Source organism: Notothenia rossii (assembly GCF_949606895.1).
Source record: "Notothenia rossii genome assembly, chromosome: 3".
Taxonomy (NCBI): Eukaryota; Metazoa; Chordata; class Actinopteri; order Perciformes; family Nototheniidae; genus Notothenia; species Notothenia rossii.
The window spans coordinates 70,053,393-70,071,756 of NC_136901.1; the positions used below are offsets into that span (position 1 = coordinate 70,053,393).

An 18,364-nucleotide genomic window follows, 5' to 3' on the forward strand; every position below is an offset into this window, starting at 1 on the left:
GTGTGTGTGTGGAACGAGCCATTTTGTGTGCGCGTGAGAGAGAGAGAGCGCACCGGTACTGGAGATCGTTGTTGTTAGCTTCTGGTGCTAGCGAGCTACGCTAACGGATATAAGGAGTTTTTTCAACAACAAAGTGGAGGAGAGTCCTCTCCTGTCAGACTGAGAGCTAAAGGACTCTCTCAGTGTTATCCCAGTGGGTCTCAAATGTTTTGGTCACCATTAATGTAAATAATTATTTCCGAGGCACACGTTTATATGATCATTATAGTTATAAAAAAATAAGAGAATAAATGAAAAACAGGTATGAAATACTATATGACAGTAAAACAAGAATAAAGTTTAAAAGGGTGATTTGTAAAATATCCATCAAGAAAAAGTAAATCTGTTTACATTTCTGTTTCATATGGGTGTTGAGAGATGTATCCATAGATCTCTTCCTTTCGCTCTCAAAGTGCACCAGATTGATGCTTTTAACTTCAATATTTAAAAATAAATCTTCCCGGGGAAGCTTGCCCCCGGACCCCCCTATGTGACGTCCACACATCACCTATAAAAATAGCACTTTATCCCTGCTTACACCTATATGCCGTGAGCTGAATATCGAGCCTTCATTGTAACAGTCGCGGGTACGTTGTGTATTTGCGTGGGGATTGTTGCAGTAGAAAATTCCACTGTAGCGACCGGTACATTCATGGGAAACCCTAAATGTTTGAGCACCCTCTATGAAACGTCAAGCTACCCCACAGCACCCCCAAAATAAATCTCTGGCGCCGCCACTGAGCCTGATTATTCGTTTTGGGGGGGCCCGACTTTTTTTTTTCTCCAAAGGGGGGGCCTGACAGAAAAAGCTTGAGAACCACTGCTCTAATGTCTTGCACTACTATACAGTCAGAAGTTGGCCTACATTTAATTTAAATTAAAGCTATATAGACCTACATGGTGGTCTGTCATGCATCTGAACCTCAGAAAGGCACATACACTGTTTTCCAAACCCGGTTCTTTTAATCATCAAACAGGCAATACTTATTAATAGGCTTAATATTGAATAGACTTTACCAAAAAAGCTTTGAATTTAATTGAATTCCCATTTCGACCGGTAGGGGGCAGGCAGTGCTACAACCACAACCTAGAAGTACAACATGGACTCGTCTCATGTGTTGTAATGGCGAACTTGCTTGCAAACATGAGCTTTTTGCACGTGAAGCAGGAAGAAGCCAACAAAAACATTAATTTGAAGTCTTGTTTTAACAGCCTGAAGAATGTAAGTCCAATAGCTACTCTACTTTTAATTCTGTTCAAGTCCTGAGGGACATATCTGGCTCATTGTCGGCTAAATGCTGACCAATTGACATGCTAGCTTCTTACTTTGTCCTGTCTGTTGTGACATTGAAGACAGGCTCAGTAGTTACAGTGGGATTGTCAGAGTTTTTCACCGAACCTGTTAGAGTAACACTTATCCAAAAATGTAACAATTGTGGGACTTAAATCCCTAAGAATTAGCTAAAAGATGCTAAAATGCACTATTCAGCTATGGGCAACTACAGAGTTGTAAGGTAATTTAATTTTTTTTGAGGATTCATCACTAGAAGCAAGAACTTTATTTGCTATACCAAGTAGGCCTACTGCCAATTTAAAACGGTACATCCACATTAGTTCATTGTTTTGAGGGGGGGGACTTGTTTATTTGGTTGTGTGTTATTAAATGCCTTTGATGTCAAAGCATCTCCCTCTGCTTATGAACAGATCAATATAAATCTATAGTGTATAGGTTTGAATGACATACCCTCCTAGCACTGCTGGAAGTGCTGAAAGGTGCTGCCCTTCAGATCTCCACATCCTTCACTGAGATTAAAGCTCTCTGATTTATTCTAATCAAAGACTGCTAAATACCAATGCCAGACCCCCCCACCACTACCACACCACATAAACACACACTTTTGAGGTGACTCTCTTTGGACTGCGGTGCCAGGTGATCTTCCACAAGACCAGAGGGAGGCGAAGGTTGCTGTGATTTAGCAGTCAAAGGTTTTAACATGTGGCCTAATTGCAGCGTTCCCTGTAGAGCATAATTAGTGTTAGCTGGCATGTCACTTCCTGTGGAGTTTCATTTAATAGAAATTATTATTGGCGTGAGATAAAACACAGGGGTGACACCCCTGCCTCCCCTCACAGTGGGAGGAGGTCAGTGAGGAGAGGATCTCACCTGCTGAAAGCTCCCCTGCCTTGGATAATGACCTAATTAAACCTAACTTGTTTTTCCACTTACCTCACTAATTGTTTCACCAATTGTCTCTCAATCAGTCCCTTCTTTCTGCTCTAGATTTGTTATCCTTCATTATCACTCTTTTCATTTGTTACTCACATGTCTTTTTTGGCTTTGCTGTTTAAAGTAAAAAGGAGCAAAAGAAAACTCTCCAAACATTCAACATTATGAACTGTAAGAAGGTTGGTCAATGTATCAAATCCTAAAGTGACCTAAAAACATGCTTGCTGCAATGTTGTTTGGCCTGTTCGCCTGAAGTCAATGTGGTCTTTTTGCTTTATTTTCTTGTCAGAGACTACCAGGAAGGATCCCTCTGTAAATCCTGTCTATGCAGGTGTTTTTGACAAATAGTATGGCAATTAGTGTGTACAAAAAAAAGGGTTACGTGCAATACAGTTTTATTTTTATCTCAGAAAAGTGTCCCAACCATTTTGAAAACAAATATGCGATGCAATTTATTTGAAGTATTTGGTCAAAAAGTATTTGGATATTTGATTTTCTCCGTAACTCCAAGGGATTGCCTTCATGTGGCTGAGGCTGACACTGCTTTTTTATTTAAAACTACTTCATTCAGTGTTTCAACTTCTTTATTTATCTTATCAAATATGTATTAAATATGTGATAGCCTAGATTGCACCAGTTGTTTAACAGTGAGTCACAGCTTCAGGCCTTTCTAATTAACAAATAGTAATTGCAAATAGTGATTTACTGCCTCATTTACTTGGCAAACTGTACAGGCTGGAAATAGTGGACACAAAGTGTACTTTTAAAGATGGCATCATTAATGTTCACAGTTACTGTTTATGTGTTTTTGTTGTTAAATAACCTTTAATCATTTCTCTCTTCATACAGTGAAGGTTACATTGCTTTCTAACAATGAGTGCATAGCTTTTTGCCTTCAGTGTTTATGGCCGGGTCACCACCCCGGAGACTGATGCTGGGTTATATAGTTAAGTGTTGCTCTGCTGGAGTTACTTGCCTGTAGCAATAAAAGGTCAACATCAATGATTAATGAGAGGAAAATGTCATAAGGGAGAGGGGTGAGCAAAAAGTGGTGTAAGATAATGTGGAAAGACTCCTTTATCCTAAAAATGTCTTCTTCTTTTTTTCTTGAACTTTACATTTATGCAAACCTTATACCTTTGATGTACATTTTTAATGTAGGTCCTTTTTGGCGTGAAAATCTTCATTATTTACACTCAATGTTCAGCACAGCTGGGTTGCTTTTAAACCAGACAGACGAATCGATTGCAGATCAGCTTGGGCACAGTTTCCTCTTGATGATTATCCCTTTAATTGTGAGACATTTAGGTCAATACATTGAAATTTGTTATGAGCTTCCCACAGAGGCGGGTCCACTGATAGAACTTCAGAGTTCAGACGAAAGCTCTTTACCTCTAATGAGAACCCATGGCAATTCTAATGGATGCCCTTATAAAATAATATTTAATGACCTGGTGCCAGCGGGAGACCATCCGCCGATGTCTGATACATCTCATTAAGTCCTGGATGTACAAGTGTGCGTCTGTATGTCATTGATTGAACCAATAACAGGAGCATTCCTGATTGAACTTCAACTAAAAAATGAACTGTTGTGCTTCTAATTTTTCTCTAATATCTTCACCCCAGGACAATGTTATCACACAGAGGCAACCTTTTTAGAATTGTCTTTATTGTAAACACTATTCATTTTGATGCACAATGATTAGCGACATAAAGCTCTCTCTCACAAAAAGAGTACAGAAAACTAACACTTTCTTCACTTTCACTTACAAAAATCTGCTTATCCAAAGAGTGTACTCATACAATGATTGCACATGAGTGCAACATACATTTACGGATGTTAACATGTACTTCCAATATGCTAGATTTTTTGCAGCATACCAGTCGTTAAACATTTTACTACTCCCACAGTGGGTTGTTCAGTTGATTCAAGAAACCTGTAATTTACAATGTTTCATATACCAAAGAGTATAATGAAATATATATATAAATATAATGTGTATTGAATTCACATTATCATCATTAACACAAGCGTTATTTACAGCCACCAAAGTAATTTCACCCTAATTATTCTTCCATTATATATTATATACTTTTTTTTAATTCCAAACACAGAAGAAAGACAATATTGTGTAATATTTATCATATATACTGAAGACACTGCTCCACTTGTACTCCACTCTTGTATTGCACGTCTTACCTTTGAATAATTACATTAACACTGTTGACAGAATACAATGAATTGATAGTGCAGTGAGCAGCAGTACATAAACTGAGATCTGTAGATGAAGAAGCTGCTGTCTGAGGACCATATTGGTGTTATGTTTCCCCCTCTTTGTTTTGGTTCTCCCACGGCACTGGATCATTTTCCTCCGCATTAGATCCAGTCTCCCTCATGTGCCAAAACTGCTCCAGATCAGGCAAGACGATCCCATCTTTGAGACTCTCTGTGTCTACTTCTCTCTCTCCTTCTTGCTCTGGCTGGGGCTCAGCCTCTCTGCCGGGACCCTGGCTGGAGGTTGATCGATTGTTCTTCTCCCCCCGCAGCTGGAACGAAGTCTCCGGTCTAGGGCGAGGAGACTGGAGACAAGTAGGGTTGTGAGGTCCGGGTTTTTTCTTGGTAGGACGATGTTTGCGCATGGTGAGGCGCCTCCAGAGCCCCCTGTAGCCCTCTCTGAACTCCTCGGAGAGGGAGAGGACGATTAGAGGGTTCACCAGGGACAGGGAGAAGGTGAGCAGCTGAGCAGAAAGGGTCAGAAGTGGGGGAAGAGAGGAGACGAGAGGCTTGGCTCCTGCAATGTCCTTTTCTGCTATATGACGCTCCCAAACCCACTCCACCCACTGTGGAAGCCAGAGGATAGCCATGGCCACGGTCAGGCTGAACAGCATCAAGGTAAGCTTCCTGGACCTTATCTGTGTGCGCAGGTTCTGAGACTTACTGGAGCGCCGCTGGCACTGGCTGTAAGCCCTCCAGAAATAAATCAGGGAAAAGCTGAGGGGTGCACAGTACACTCCCAGGGGGTAAGCTTTGACGTACACAGCCATGAAGTCCCGGGCTTCAGGAGGAACCACCATCACACACACCAGTCCACGAGATTCTCTCTGGAGCGTGGCAAACAGCCAGTGAGGGATGGTGACGGAGCAAGCGGACAGCCAGATGAAGAAGAACACCACCAGGATGGAGCCCAGGTGGATGCTCACCTGCTTGTTGGGGTTGGAAACGTAGCGGTAGCAAGCTTTGGCCATGATGGCAACTGTGAAGCTCTTGGCTGCCATGCAGGACTGGAGGAACCAGTCGGCCGTCTTGCAGACAACCCAGCCCAAAGTCCAGGAGGCTTTGGAGTAGACTGCAGCCCTGAAAGGCACCGCGAACAGCAGCACCAGCCCGTCGGCAAACATCAAGTTGAAGACCAGGGAGTTGATGAGAGATAGTTTGCCCCTGTGAGCGCTGGAGAACAAGATGACCATTGCAGTGAGGTTACAAGCCGCACCCAAGCAACAGATGACTCCTAGAATGGCCGGCATCAGGACCCTCAGCTCCCCGGGGTCCAGGTGTGGGTACAAGCCTCGCTCATTGAAGGACCACTTGTCTATAGAGCTGTTCACAAGTGTTGCATTGTTCCCACTCAACTTATCCATCTTTCCCAAAAATATGGGGAGATGATATAAGAAGAAACACTAGGAAAAGTTAAAGCCTTCCAGGAGAAGAAGAAGAAAGGTTCTGGGAAGAAGGAGAAAATGCTAAAAAGAATGATTTAATATGTTAAGCAATGCTACCACTTTAAATCTAAACCTGATTGAATAACTGCATCAGACAGAACTATCGATTGCCGATCAATAATCACAGTGGAGCTCCTGTCTGTCCCAGGGTTTATCCTGAGACGCAATGATGCAGCTTCTGCCGCTGGTTATAAAGATGCAGTTTGATTGACAGCTGCTGTCCCCAGCTGACGAAATGTGCGTCGACTACTGCCTCACGGGGCCAATTAGAAAAACTCTGCATAATGTGCACAGTAGGACACAGGAATATATGGGATAGCAAATTTACAGTTTTCTTATACCAATGCTTGACTACTGATGTTTTTGATATAACCCAATGGCCTTTGAAAATGTGTTCATGGTCTATAACATCTGAAGCATCCACCAGCAATCTAGATGGATTCGGTCAATTGTGTATGTTATATGTTGGATTTCTGCTCCTATAATGGTAAATTACATAATATGAATAATCTAAACATTTAAGAAAATTGTCAATTTGGCTCTTGATTTGAAATCAACCACCGACTGGGTCCAGTGGAGGAAAATCCTGTTTCATCCAGACTGCTTTTATATGTCTAACTCCATCCACACGAGGGCCCTCTTGCACCACAAGCAGCAATGAATCATTTGAAGTACATTCAGCGTTATAAACAGAGGAGGTCCAGGGCTTTTATCTTGCACATCTTCATTCTTTTTTTATTCAAAGAAAGTCCATTAAGCATAAAGACTGCATGGTAATTAATTGCATTTCATTACATTCTGAGCTATAAAAGTTTTTTTTTCAATTAGAAGTGTCACAAAGGAGGTTGTTTAGAAGACATTAGTGTTTAAAGGAATCACACTTAATAATTCCCTGATTTCACAGAGTTCATTTAGACCTTTGACTGCTTTTCTTTATGGGAGTTGGCTCTTAAAAACTAATCTGAGACAAATGAAGATCTCCCGACTGATCAGAGCTTAGTGCTGAAAAAGAAACCTGCTACTGTTCCACGTTACCAATCTTTAACAAGAGGAGGAACGTAGACAGGCAAATATTTTACTTGCATTGTGCTTCAGATGATCTGTAGATGTTCAAAGTATCTATGTGCAGGCTGTCGGGTCCATCAGATTAAGATCCAACGCATGCAAAAAGAGCTACGCTAGCATTATGTTACCCAATGAACTTTAATAAATCATCGTAAAAAATTGACAGTTCTACAATCTACAGATCATTTTCAGTACAATCCAAATAGGTTAAAAACGGGGCGAGGTGTTTTTTGCGAGGGCATTTGCAAAACAATTATTTGTTGTGTCTTGTCTTTTGCAAACGGCTGACATTAGACTGACTGCAATGTGATAGGAGCAACAATAACTTTGTACATATCTCAGCGTCCCCCCCTGAAGAACAAGCATGTAGCCGGTGCTATGATGTCATCATGACTGCATCGCTTCCACCTCTTTTTTCCATTTGGAAAACTCCGAAGAGCTATTTTGTTTTGTTCTTGATGGAGAAAGACAGAAATAAAAATCCTAAATTAACATTTCATTTGAAACATTCACACTCCTGCCTTGTACTCAACCCCCACCACCCTCCCGCCCCCACTACCTCAACCCCCCCCCCCCCCACATACCAAAAGAAGGCACCACAGCTTCTAAACAGACTCATTGACCGAGCGAAGGACTCAATAAAACAACAGCATTAAATAAAACCATTGACACACCCTGGAAGGGCTTCATTCACATTACAGACGACAGCAGTCTCACCAGGGAGACACAGAATTGGTACTAGAAGGACTGACCATGTTGTGTCCAAAGCAGAGAGAACTCTCGGTATCTGGGATCAGAGATTTACAACCTCGCTCTCTTTAGTAAGAGTTGTGCTGCAGGTTGCACTGTCCGCCCCAGTTAGAGGCCGCAGGGTTGTTCACATGCACTGCAGCATGAGCAGAATGAAAGAGAGGGGGCACTGTTGCTACATGACAATGAGCCACCATCATGTAAGCTAGGTTTCTGTCTGTGTGCTCTTCTTAAAGTTCAGTGTAACCCCTTCCTCCAGGGTCCCTTCCGGAGGGCTGCTACATCACGTGGTTCATGCAGCAATCCTCTTGTTGCAAGGGATTCACTTCTCCAGGTGTCCGCATGGCTAAATAAATTAAATAAGAAGTCAATTTGAAGAATGAAAGTCCATTCTCAAATTCGACAAATCTTTTTTTTTTTTCTAACGCTGTATCCAGATTGTATCAAATTCCCAAAATAAAACAGCGTCCATATTTCAGTCTCTGGATACTGATCTCTGCACATCTTCAGCAAAATTCAAGACCGGCAGCAACAAGTCATAGGGAGAAGAGGGGAAGGATGCAGATTAGGGCTCCATCTTTCTCTTCCTCCAACCCTAGCTCTCCCTGCAGCCCCCTCATGTGAAGGGGTGAGGGGTCAGCAGAGGCAGATCGCCCCTTTAGTTGACCTTGTCTTGGAAGATGTATAGGTTGTTGGTGGCCGCTACAGCAATGATGTTCTCATGGGGGTGCCACGTAGTGTGGAGGATCTTCTTGCTGAAGTCAAGGCTGTCCACACTGATCTCATCCTTACGCCGCTTCCCACTCACACACACCTGGAGGACAACAGTAGAGATGAAGAGGCGTTAATATTTTATTGTGCACACATTAACATATTTCAGTGATGTTAAAGCTGCATTGTTAATATCACCTTATAGAGTAGATATAGATATTTCATTAGCAGTTTATTTACACACTCTGGAGACATATTAACTCTACTTTTAGCTCTGTTATAGTCTCGAGCCCCTGATGCTAAATGTTTTGTCTTTAGATGCTAAGTTCTACACCAAGTTATTTAGCTATAGTTGCTAACTTTGTCTGTATGCTGTTTGTTGCTAGCAGAAACTACGTATATACAACACATATGGTAATCGTCATGAATCTTTCTCCACTGTCTTCTACTTTAAAAAAAAGAATCCAGCTACCTCTGGATATCAGTTAACCTGTATTCATGATTTGTGCTTTACCTTGCGAGGCTTGAGAATGGCTCTGGGTTTGCTGTTCTCCCTGGACGCCTCCAGTGTGACGTCACGTTTAGTGTTGCGGTCGAACATTCGGAAGAAGTTGTTGTAGGAGCCGGTCATAATGACACTGAAGAGGAGAAGAGAGATTGCATTTATTATTGAGATAAACTGATGGATGGATCGATGGATGGATAAGAAGTGAATCGTACCTGTCTGATCCATTCCAGACGCACTCAAACTTGTCGAAGATGCAGTCATTCTCATACAGAGAGCAAAGTTTGCCACGTAAGTAGTCGTGAACCTGAAAAATAAAAATAAAAACATGAACATCTGAAGATCTTAGATCCACCAATGACCTAAGTTCCTCACATCGCCATAAACTGCTCTACCATATGCTCTACTTTCAATAATCCCTTTCAGACCTGGTGACCCCTTGCTAAGACCCTAGCTAGCAGGTGGATGCGTTGCTGGAATTGAATGGGGAATCCCTTGAGCCCGGCTAATGCCGTTATCAATCATGACCTGCCCTAAGATGGCTTCCCATGATCACACAGTGTGGATCTGACCCCAGTGACCACACAGTGGGAGGTTATGCCCTTCAGGTTGCATCAGGAGCGGCACTATCTGTCTTTTGACCGACAGTCAGCTCAATAAGCCCGCCTGGGGTAATCGCTGAAGATGGCAGTTACAGATTGGCAGGGGGACAGTGAAACAGGATTATGTTGAGCGATTAGTCTGAAAATCAATACGTTTTGATTTGATCTTGACATTATTTAGGATTTTTCTCGCCGCCTTCGAACTAGCAGGCTCATAAAAGCAAGATGAAAGCTTACCTGGTACGTCTCCAGTGGTTTGTTCTCCATTTGAAGGTCCCACACTTTGACAGTGAGGTAGTCCCTTGTCATCAGGTAGCGGCCGTTATGGCTGAACTTCACGTCAGAAATGGACGAGATGATTTCAGAGAAAAAGGAGCGAGTGGAGGGATCCTCAGGCTCCTCAAAGTCTAGGAGAGAAAAAACAAAAAGCAGTTATCTTCTGACAGAGAAAACACATTTTACACCATGGGAGGTCGCTGCCTAAAAAGGATGTTCTTCCTCCGGCAGGTCTTTTAATCATTCGCATTGAGAAAAAAACAAGGCAGATTTAGTTTGGGTGGTGGGGGCCGTCATTAGCAAACGATAACAGGCACAACAATGCTTTGGTGCGGGGTTTGCCGCAGCAGCTGCAACTCTTCATGGCATTATTTCTGTGTGTGTTTAGGGAGAGAGTGGTGGGTCAGCATGCTGGGTAAATATTGGTTATGATTCACATTGATTCTGGCAGCTGCTGATCTGTGTGCAGGCCAACACGCTGGGGATAAGAGCCAGGCATTCCATCGTTAGCTGTCAAGTTATTGTTCCTCCTCCTCTTTTCCTCCCACCCTTCCTCCCCTCTCTACTCTCCATCAATCCAAAAAAAGCCCCCTCTCCTCCTCAGCTGAGGCCAGAAGAATAGCTCTGTGATGTGTCAATGGGGAGTCTAACAAGGGATGCGAGAGATGAAAAATGGGGGGATGAGGAAGGGATAAGGAAAACAAATCAATGTCAAAGTGCTGGGCCCATTTTGGCCCCACTGGATTTGTGTGTGTGTCAGTGAAGGAGCTTAGGGTGTGTGCAATATGTGCATGTATATATGCATGTATATGTGCGTCCCTGCCCTTCCTCCCTTTCCCACTGCAGGGGTGTATAATAGGGTCCCTGGGGAGTGGGCATGGGGGCTGCTGGGTCTCCCTCTCTGTGTCCTGGGGCTCTGCGCTTTGGCAATCCTCCCCTATGCATCTAACCATCTTCAATCTGACAGACACCAGCAGCAGGTATGGGAGGGGATAAAGTATGATTGTGTTTTGTATGTACAAGGTTAAGGAAGTATTGTGTATGTGAGTGTGTGTCAAGGGGCGGAATGTGTGTGTGTGTGTGTGTGTGTGTGTGTGTGTGTGTGTGTGTGTGTGTGTGTGTGTGTGTGTGTGTGTGTGTGTGTGTGTGTGTGTGTGTGTGTGTGTGTGTGTGCATGCGTGGGAGGGAAATATCGCTCTGAGCCATACACTGTTCATGCAGTGAGACAGTATGACCTGTCCCAAGGCTAAAGAGAGCACCTGTGTGTGTGTGTGTGTGTGTGTGTGTGTGTGTGTGTGTGTGTGTGTGTGTGTGTGTGTGTGTGTGTGTGTGTGTGTGTGTGTGTGTGTGTGTGTGTGTGTGTGTGTGTGTGTGTGTGTGTGTGTGTGTGTGTGTGTGTGTGAGCAATGCATCTGTCAAATGATCGCACGTCTATTTCAATATGAAACAGCACTAAATGCCACAACTTAAAATGTACACTTAAATGCAAACCTTTTGGGCCTATATTATACCTATTCCGCCCCAAAATAAATGATCATGTTGAATTCTACAGGCCATGTTAGCGCATGAATGAACACATCAATATGTCTGAGGAAATGACTGGCATTATCGCAACAAGGTGTGTCCATGAGGGACTAATGCGATTGCTCTTAAACTATTGATTTTGCATCGAAAATGTCAATGTATTCATTATTCATTTGGCCCACGCGAATGCATGAGATGTTAGGCTTTAGAGAAAGCCGTTCATTGTTTGAAACACACAATGAGAATTATTGATGGATTATCAACCCCTTCATATAAAGCAGAGGGAACACCACACAAAGGCAGAGCTGAAGCGAATACATTCAATGTGAATTTGTGAAAATTGTCTCGTGGTTTCCCACCTCTGTCTTTTGTGTTTCGATTATGTATTTAAAAACATATATCAACACACTGACCTTCCATTCTGCTTGAAGCTATAACATATTAATAATAATACAACACCATGATATTGAGGTCCATTTATTGTGTCGTTTATATGAATTTAAAGATTTTGATATCCAAGAAAAGGAAAATGACATGCTACAATAAACTTCAGATTACACAAACTGGGTTTCTAATGTTTTTAGACTGAATAATGACATTTGACTGTTTAAAGGGGGAAAATCAGTTATAGTCATTAAAGGGAGTCATTGATTCAGTTTAATGCAATACAATGCGACCAGTTATTCAAGCAAGGGGAATTTCATGCAGAAGCCTTCTAGAGAGAAGGCTTTGAAGCAACAGTAGAGGTGTAACATTTAAATAATACATAACAGTTAAGGAATAAATAAATGAGAAAGAACAAATAAAAGAATCACCCACTGCCTTTCGTTTTACGGCCTTTTTGTGGTGGCTAATGAGGCACCATGGAGCATAAACAATGCATGATGCTCGGCATAAAAACTGGAATATTTTCACTTGAAAGAAAATCTATAAAGAGATGTGTTGGCTCTTTGTCGTTACCCTGCTTGTACTCACATTTGCAATGTTTGTCACAGAGCGCGGCCTCTCTCATGTCACAGAGGCGTATCGAGCCCTTGCTGCTGCTGTAGGCGAAGGTGTGACACTGCTGGGGATGAAACTCTGCAGAGGTGATCACCTCCGTCAGCTCCTCCATGTTGGCCGGCTTTATGTCAACAATGTCTGAGAGACAGGCATTAAGGAACAACTCAAACATTCAGACAGCTTCCTCTAGCATTCAGACAAGACTGTGAAGGCTAAACTCTGACAAGTGCTATACTTTTTTTCTCCCACATTTGAGTTCCTAAGAAGACGTGAAGAAGAGGATACTGAAGCTGCGGTCGGTGATCTCCAGGTTCCACAGGTTCACTCTGAGGTCGTCGGTGGAGATGTATGTCTGATAGTCTGAGTTGACAGAGATGGAGTTGATGTGGTACATGTGAGCGTTGCTGAATACTCGCCTGGCCGTAGCTTCCACCATCAAGTCCATTGGCTGCAGCACCGGCACCTATGAGTGAAGACAGGTCAGTTAAAACTGTGAAACTGGAAAAAATGACATAAATTACTCGAAAATCTGTGATTGGTTTCATTTCCTCAAAGCTGTTTTAGATAGGTATCTATGGGGGAATGTAGATGCACATGGTTGCTAGTGTGCAAGAATTTGGTGTGTGTGTGTGTGTGTGTGTGTGTGTGTGTGTGTGTGTGTGTGTGTGTGTGTGTGTGTGTGTGTGTGTGTGTGTGTGTGTGTGTGTGTGTGTGTGTGTGTGTGTGTGTGTGTGTGTGTGTGTGTGTGTGTGTGTGTGTGTGTGTGTGTGTGTGTGTGTGTGTGTGTGTGTGTGTGTGTGTGTGTGTGTGTACGATCCATAACTAGATGACTCCAGGGATTCATATGACATTTACTCCACAAATCTTAATGAAACAGAGACAGTGACTGAGGGGCTCAGGGGCTGTTTGATATCAGCTTTCTACACGGCTACTCTGAGATTACTCCCGCAACCCCCTCCCCCCCCCCTCCTCTCCTCTCTCATGTTAGTGCTGAAGAAGTCACTTCTGTTTTCTTGTTTGTGTGCGAGGAAAGGCGAAAAAAGAGGGAAAGAGGTAAAAAGAGAGATGGCCCGAGGGCATCGCTAGACCCTGCTGAGGAATGATAACTGAACTCTGCAGAATTAAGACGAGATCTCACACACACACTTTCACACATACGCAGTGCTGCTCGGTCTTCAAAGACAGCTAGCACCAGTCTGCATGCAGCCCCCCGTTGGCCAGATAAAACCCAGACAAAGAGAGTAGGGAGGGGAGCAAGAGAGGAGAACAAATCGACTGCTTCTTCCCTTTTCCTCCCGTCTGTTTCTGGCACTGACAGAGAGACATGGCAGCCCAGCAGGCCGCTGTATCTCCATGGGTGTCACTTCATTTCCATGTCTTTCACCGGCCGTCCAGAGAGACACAGACTGTATTAACCCATAACCCCCAACACTGACAGTTACACGCTTCAGCTTGCTCTCGCACCTTCATAATGACCAAATACATTCTCTTCCTTATAGTATATAAAACAGAAGATTTAAAAATAAGAGAATTCTGCTTTAAAAACGAATACCGGATCATAGACTTTGCATGATACAATAAAGAGCATTTATCCTCAGAATGAAGGCTACATTTCGGAATGATTTTTGGAAATTCATCATTTTCCCCACACTTCTCCCCCCCCCCCCCCCAATGAGCAGATTTCACAGCCTCTAAACAGGATTGCCACAGGCCCCGGCCTGTCCTCCAGGTTGCTATGATCCCCTGGCCAGCCAGACAAAGAAGGACAGACACGCTGAGCACAGCACTAATCTACTATGGCAGACACACACACGCATTTCACGTACACGCACACTGTCCTATGTGCCTGCCTGCTTTGTGACGAAATTAAAGAGGTAGTGGAGTGATAAGAATGAGAGGGAGAGCGGAGAGAGGGGGAGACAGAGAGGATGATCCCTTCACGGTTTTCACCTCAGTGCTCATATCCAGGGGTAGACATTAAGGGTAAAATGCCACTGGCCCTCCGGGCCGGTGGAATGTTATTATCACTGGCCCCACCATTGTAACCTCTGGCCCGGAGCATTCGTCCAAAAAGAAAATCGACTTATAATGAAAAAAATTAACACATTTGTTGCAATAGTAATTTATGCACTAACTACATTACTACTTGTACTACAACATTTGAATCATCAGTTCTTCCTCATTTTCCTCAATTGTTCATATTTGGTTTATTAAAATAATGATATTGTGGTCATTGTTAAAAAATGTCTGCTATTATTATGAGTATTGTTATTTGTATAATGCGCTTTCTGCCTTCCTGTCATTAGGAGTTAGAAATGTAATGGCTATGTAGTAGATTAGATTAGAACCTTCATTATCCTAAACTGCTGGGACATTTCCCTATAGCCAATACCTTTATATTTTCTACTGTTCACTGATTTGTCAGCATAGGTCGGCATTGATGTACAGAGCCGACAGAAGACCTTGTTTATATTGGCATCATATTGAGAGGTGCAGCCAGTGACGCGTCCTAAAACCAGGAAGTAAGCCGCTGGTTCCCTTGTCAAAAAAGAATTGGGATTTCTCCACAGGGTTTTGGAAAATAGCTGGAAATAAGGTCTGTAGGAAACAAATCTGTTTGATAAATGCAAGTTTTGTTCAGCCGGATAATCTCCACGTTTTGTTACCCTACTTTTATAATTTTCGAGTCATAAATCTAATCGATAGATTATAAAAGGGTTTTAGGACGCGTTACAGTGTGGCTAAAACCTTCTCTCCCTCTTCTTCTCATACTCCCTGTCACTCTCCTTTAACTCCTCCGGTGACTTTCTTTTATTTGAAGATTGATTTTTGCCTGGCGCTTGGCCGGTTACCGCTGGTATTAAAAACATTTTTGGCGAATGGTTAGGTGGCGCGATAGTCTGTAGTGAAGAAGGAGCGCGCTCCCGCTCACGGGAGCCTGCTCGAGCTGCGCTCCGCAGCAAACAGCTGTTTGCTTTTCACCCAACAACGACAACCGCCTCACAAAACGCTATGTTGTAGCGTTAATAAACGAAACAATTTAACTAAATTGGTCAAAAATACCAATACCACAGGACCATTGTTTTTTTTTAAAGCAATATTTTTAGTGGCCCGAGCGGGCAAGTGGAAAGTACGTTATGCTGGCCCGGGGTGTCTAAATAGTGCTTCCGGGCCAGCGGGCCATTTATAATGTCGAGCCCTGATATCGATCACTCATTCTCACTTTCTACTACCACTCCAAGTTTAAAAAGGTCCAACGATTGTGTTTGCTGTTGGTATAAATCAGCCGAACGCTATCATGCTTTACGGGAAAAACTGTGTCAACTTTGACGAATAAAGTACAGACATAGTATGCATTTCTATCAAGTAGGATTAAAGGCTATCATAGCATAATGAGTGAAGGTTACGTTATCAGTTATTCTGTGCTGTACACATTCAGAGTTCAGACTTTCGACTTTGGTCAGAGACAACATTTAAGCAGAAGCAGATAGGAAAAGCACAGTGGTTTTGGAAACGGCTAGCCTGGCTTTCTCCAAATGTAACAAAATTCCCCTACCAGCTCCTCCATGGTTCACTAATTAGTACATTACATGCAAGTTGTCTTTCAAGCCTGTCACATGTTTATTTGTGAGCTTCAAAGGAGCTGTTAGGTTGAAGTTGTTACATGTATTGTAACAACAACCTAACCCAACCTAACCTTGGCTCTAGCTCTGTACTTAACTAAATGACTGTATAAACATTAAAGAGGTAACAATTTCTCATCAAGAAGGCATATAAGCACATTTCCCAATGTTAAAAATCACCATATGATTGGTTTTGAGGATAGTACAATTACAAAGGTATGGCCTTGCTACATGTAGAAGACAAAAGATGGGTTAGATAATAATAAAATATTGTGGTGCAATATGATACGTTTATTTTCCTCTGCTTAGTAATATTCTTAAATTAAGCGTTTTGTCTGATCTGCGGTCGAAGTTGATATTGTGGTGCATTTTGGGGATTTAAATGGTCAACTTGTATTATGTATTTGTGGAAGTAACTTCAGAAAGTTGGCATATTTACTTAAAGGAAATGTAAATGCAGTCGTATGAGACTGTAGCTCGAAATGTTTTGTTTGGAACTCTCTGGAATTGTCCCTGTCTTAAGATCAAATTTGACTCTGAGCCAAATTGAAAGTTTAACACACCAGCAAGACAAGACCCAGGGCTGTTAACTTGACTCCATGTGACATTCAGGTGTTTGGGGTGACACTCTTACCCGTAGCGAGGTGATGGTCGACGGGTCTCTGATCCGACCGTCGTCATCCTTCAGGTTGTAGCCCTCCGGACGCTTGTCTCTCTCGCTGATCTTCCACAGCTTCACCGTCTTGTCTGGGATGGATACATCACACAAACACCAACAGGGAGACACACAGAAACACAAAATACAGTCATATCACAGCTCACTACAGTGAATCTCAAATACAAGATGCGGGGGGTGGGGCGGCCAATCTGGCGTGTAGCTGGGCAGCAGCCAGCGGGAATGATGAATTGCGGCTCCTGTTTACATTTTGATGTCACAGATATCAATCTACATGTGGACTACATTTTCCTTCAGCAGTGTATGCTCACCATGAAAAAGCCATCTGGGCACTTTTCATTTCAGTCTCACACAGACACCAGTTACATCCCATCTTCTCCGGCTAGTGAGGGGGATGGTGGCAGCAGTCAGGTTGTTGCCACTTCTTTTTTTAATTTCCGCTGTGAGTATTGGTGTTGGAGCAGCGAGGCCATCACCACAGGATCCTCCACCATCTGCTCCAGCCACCTCTAGCGCTTCTGTAGCAGCCATGCATGAAGCCCACAATCTGCAAGACGTCTCTCTGCTGATGTGTGTGAGCTAGCGTGCATGTATGGTGGCACATGCTTTGATATGTGTGTGTGGGTGTGTTCCTGGTGTGGCAACCATGCATGAAGTTCTCAATCTGAAACGCTTCTGCTGGCGGCACTTGCTCAGCCAAGCGGAAAACCAATACATTCGCACAGACAGTCAAAAAGACATTTTGATGTGATATTAATAACGTCTCTTCATAAATCAAGTGTATATCTGACCATTCAGCAGAGTGAGGAATGAACCATGGCTATACTCAACACCGTTATTGAGTAACAATAACCCACATTTAAACACACTCTCATCATGACTGATGAATGGTCTATTATTTAACCACTTTGCCATGCTGCTACAGTAGAGGGCCGCCTCAGCTAACTGACTGACCGTTGGTGGAAAGCAGGAAGTAGGCGGCGTTCTGCTGTGGAAGCCATTTGATCTTGTTGATCTTCTCCTCAATCTCCAAGCTCTTCAGGTAGTCAAACTCCGGCTCGTGGCTCTGGAATGTGCTGTAAACATTGTACTCCCCTCGACGCTGGGGCTGGCTCTTACTCTGCAAGAAGAGAAACATAGTGAGAGGGCAGTTCATTGGCTGTTAACTGCAGATGATTCAATATTGATATTGGTGTAAATGTTCATTGTATTCAATTCAATCTCCCCTAAAGTATCTTCAATGTGAGATGTTCTATTTTTAGCCATGCTAGTGGCTGTAAATTGGTCCCATGACTTCTCATCTTGAGCCATTATTTGGTCATATTTGGCTAATTATTACTTGTTGCTCACGTCATGTGAGACTGCACAACTGATGACCTTTTTATTAGCCTCTGTTTCAATTTTTGTAGCTAGCACATTTTGGCATTGTAAACACTGTAAATGCTAACCATCAGCCTGTTAGCTGTTAGCATTGTTTTACTATTACTTATTTGTTTTAGCACTCCATAGCAGCTACACTGTGGATTACATCATTCTATTTCAATATCTATATTTGTATGGCTTCTCCCTGACATGAAACTTAAATTGTAGAGGTACTTTGCACCATCTGCACATATTTCTTTGTAATTCAGAATACATGTAGTC

General features: G+C 42.9%; 2 protein-coding genes across 3 annotated transcripts in view; both read right to left on the reverse strand.

Annotated features, from left to right (window-relative positions):
• Nucleotides 1–3,985: 3,985 nt before the first annotated feature.
• Nucleotides 3,986–7,592, reverse strand: gpr151 (G protein-coupled receptor 151). Its single transcript, XM_079673258.1, has one exon. The coding sequence runs from the start codon at nucleotides 5,903–5,905 to the stop codon at nucleotides 4,586–4,588; it is 1,320 nt and encodes a 439-aa protein (XP_079529384.1). The 5' UTR covers nucleotides 5,906–7,592; the 3' UTR covers nucleotides 3,986–4,585.
• Nucleotides 7,593–8,148: 556 nt separating this feature from the next.
• ppp2r2ba (protein phosphatase 2, regulatory subunit B, beta a) overlaps nucleotides 8,149–18,364 on the reverse strand; it is a 44,028-nt gene continuing 33,812 nt past the window's right edge. For both annotated transcript variants that reach the window (XM_079671747.1, XM_079671748.1), the window contains exons 3-10: nucleotides 17,675–17,840; nucleotides 16,679–16,791; nucleotides 12,707–12,884; nucleotides 12,395–12,559; nucleotides 9,857–10,026; nucleotides 9,233–9,324; nucleotides 9,027–9,150; nucleotides 8,149–8,615 (exon numbers count right to left, since the gene is read on the reverse strand). In XM_079671747.1, the coding sequence (XP_079527873.1) occupies nucleotides 8,460–8,615; nucleotides 9,027–9,150; nucleotides 9,233–9,324; nucleotides 9,857–10,026; nucleotides 12,395–12,559; nucleotides 12,707–12,884; nucleotides 16,679–16,791; nucleotides 17,675–17,840 (1,164 nt within the window). In that variant the 3' untranslated portion in view covers nucleotides 8,149–8,459. The remainder of the gene's footprint in view (nucleotides 8,616–9,026; nucleotides 9,151–9,232; nucleotides 9,325–9,856; nucleotides 10,027–12,394; nucleotides 12,560–12,706; nucleotides 12,885–16,678; nucleotides 16,792–17,674; nucleotides 17,841–18,364) is intronic.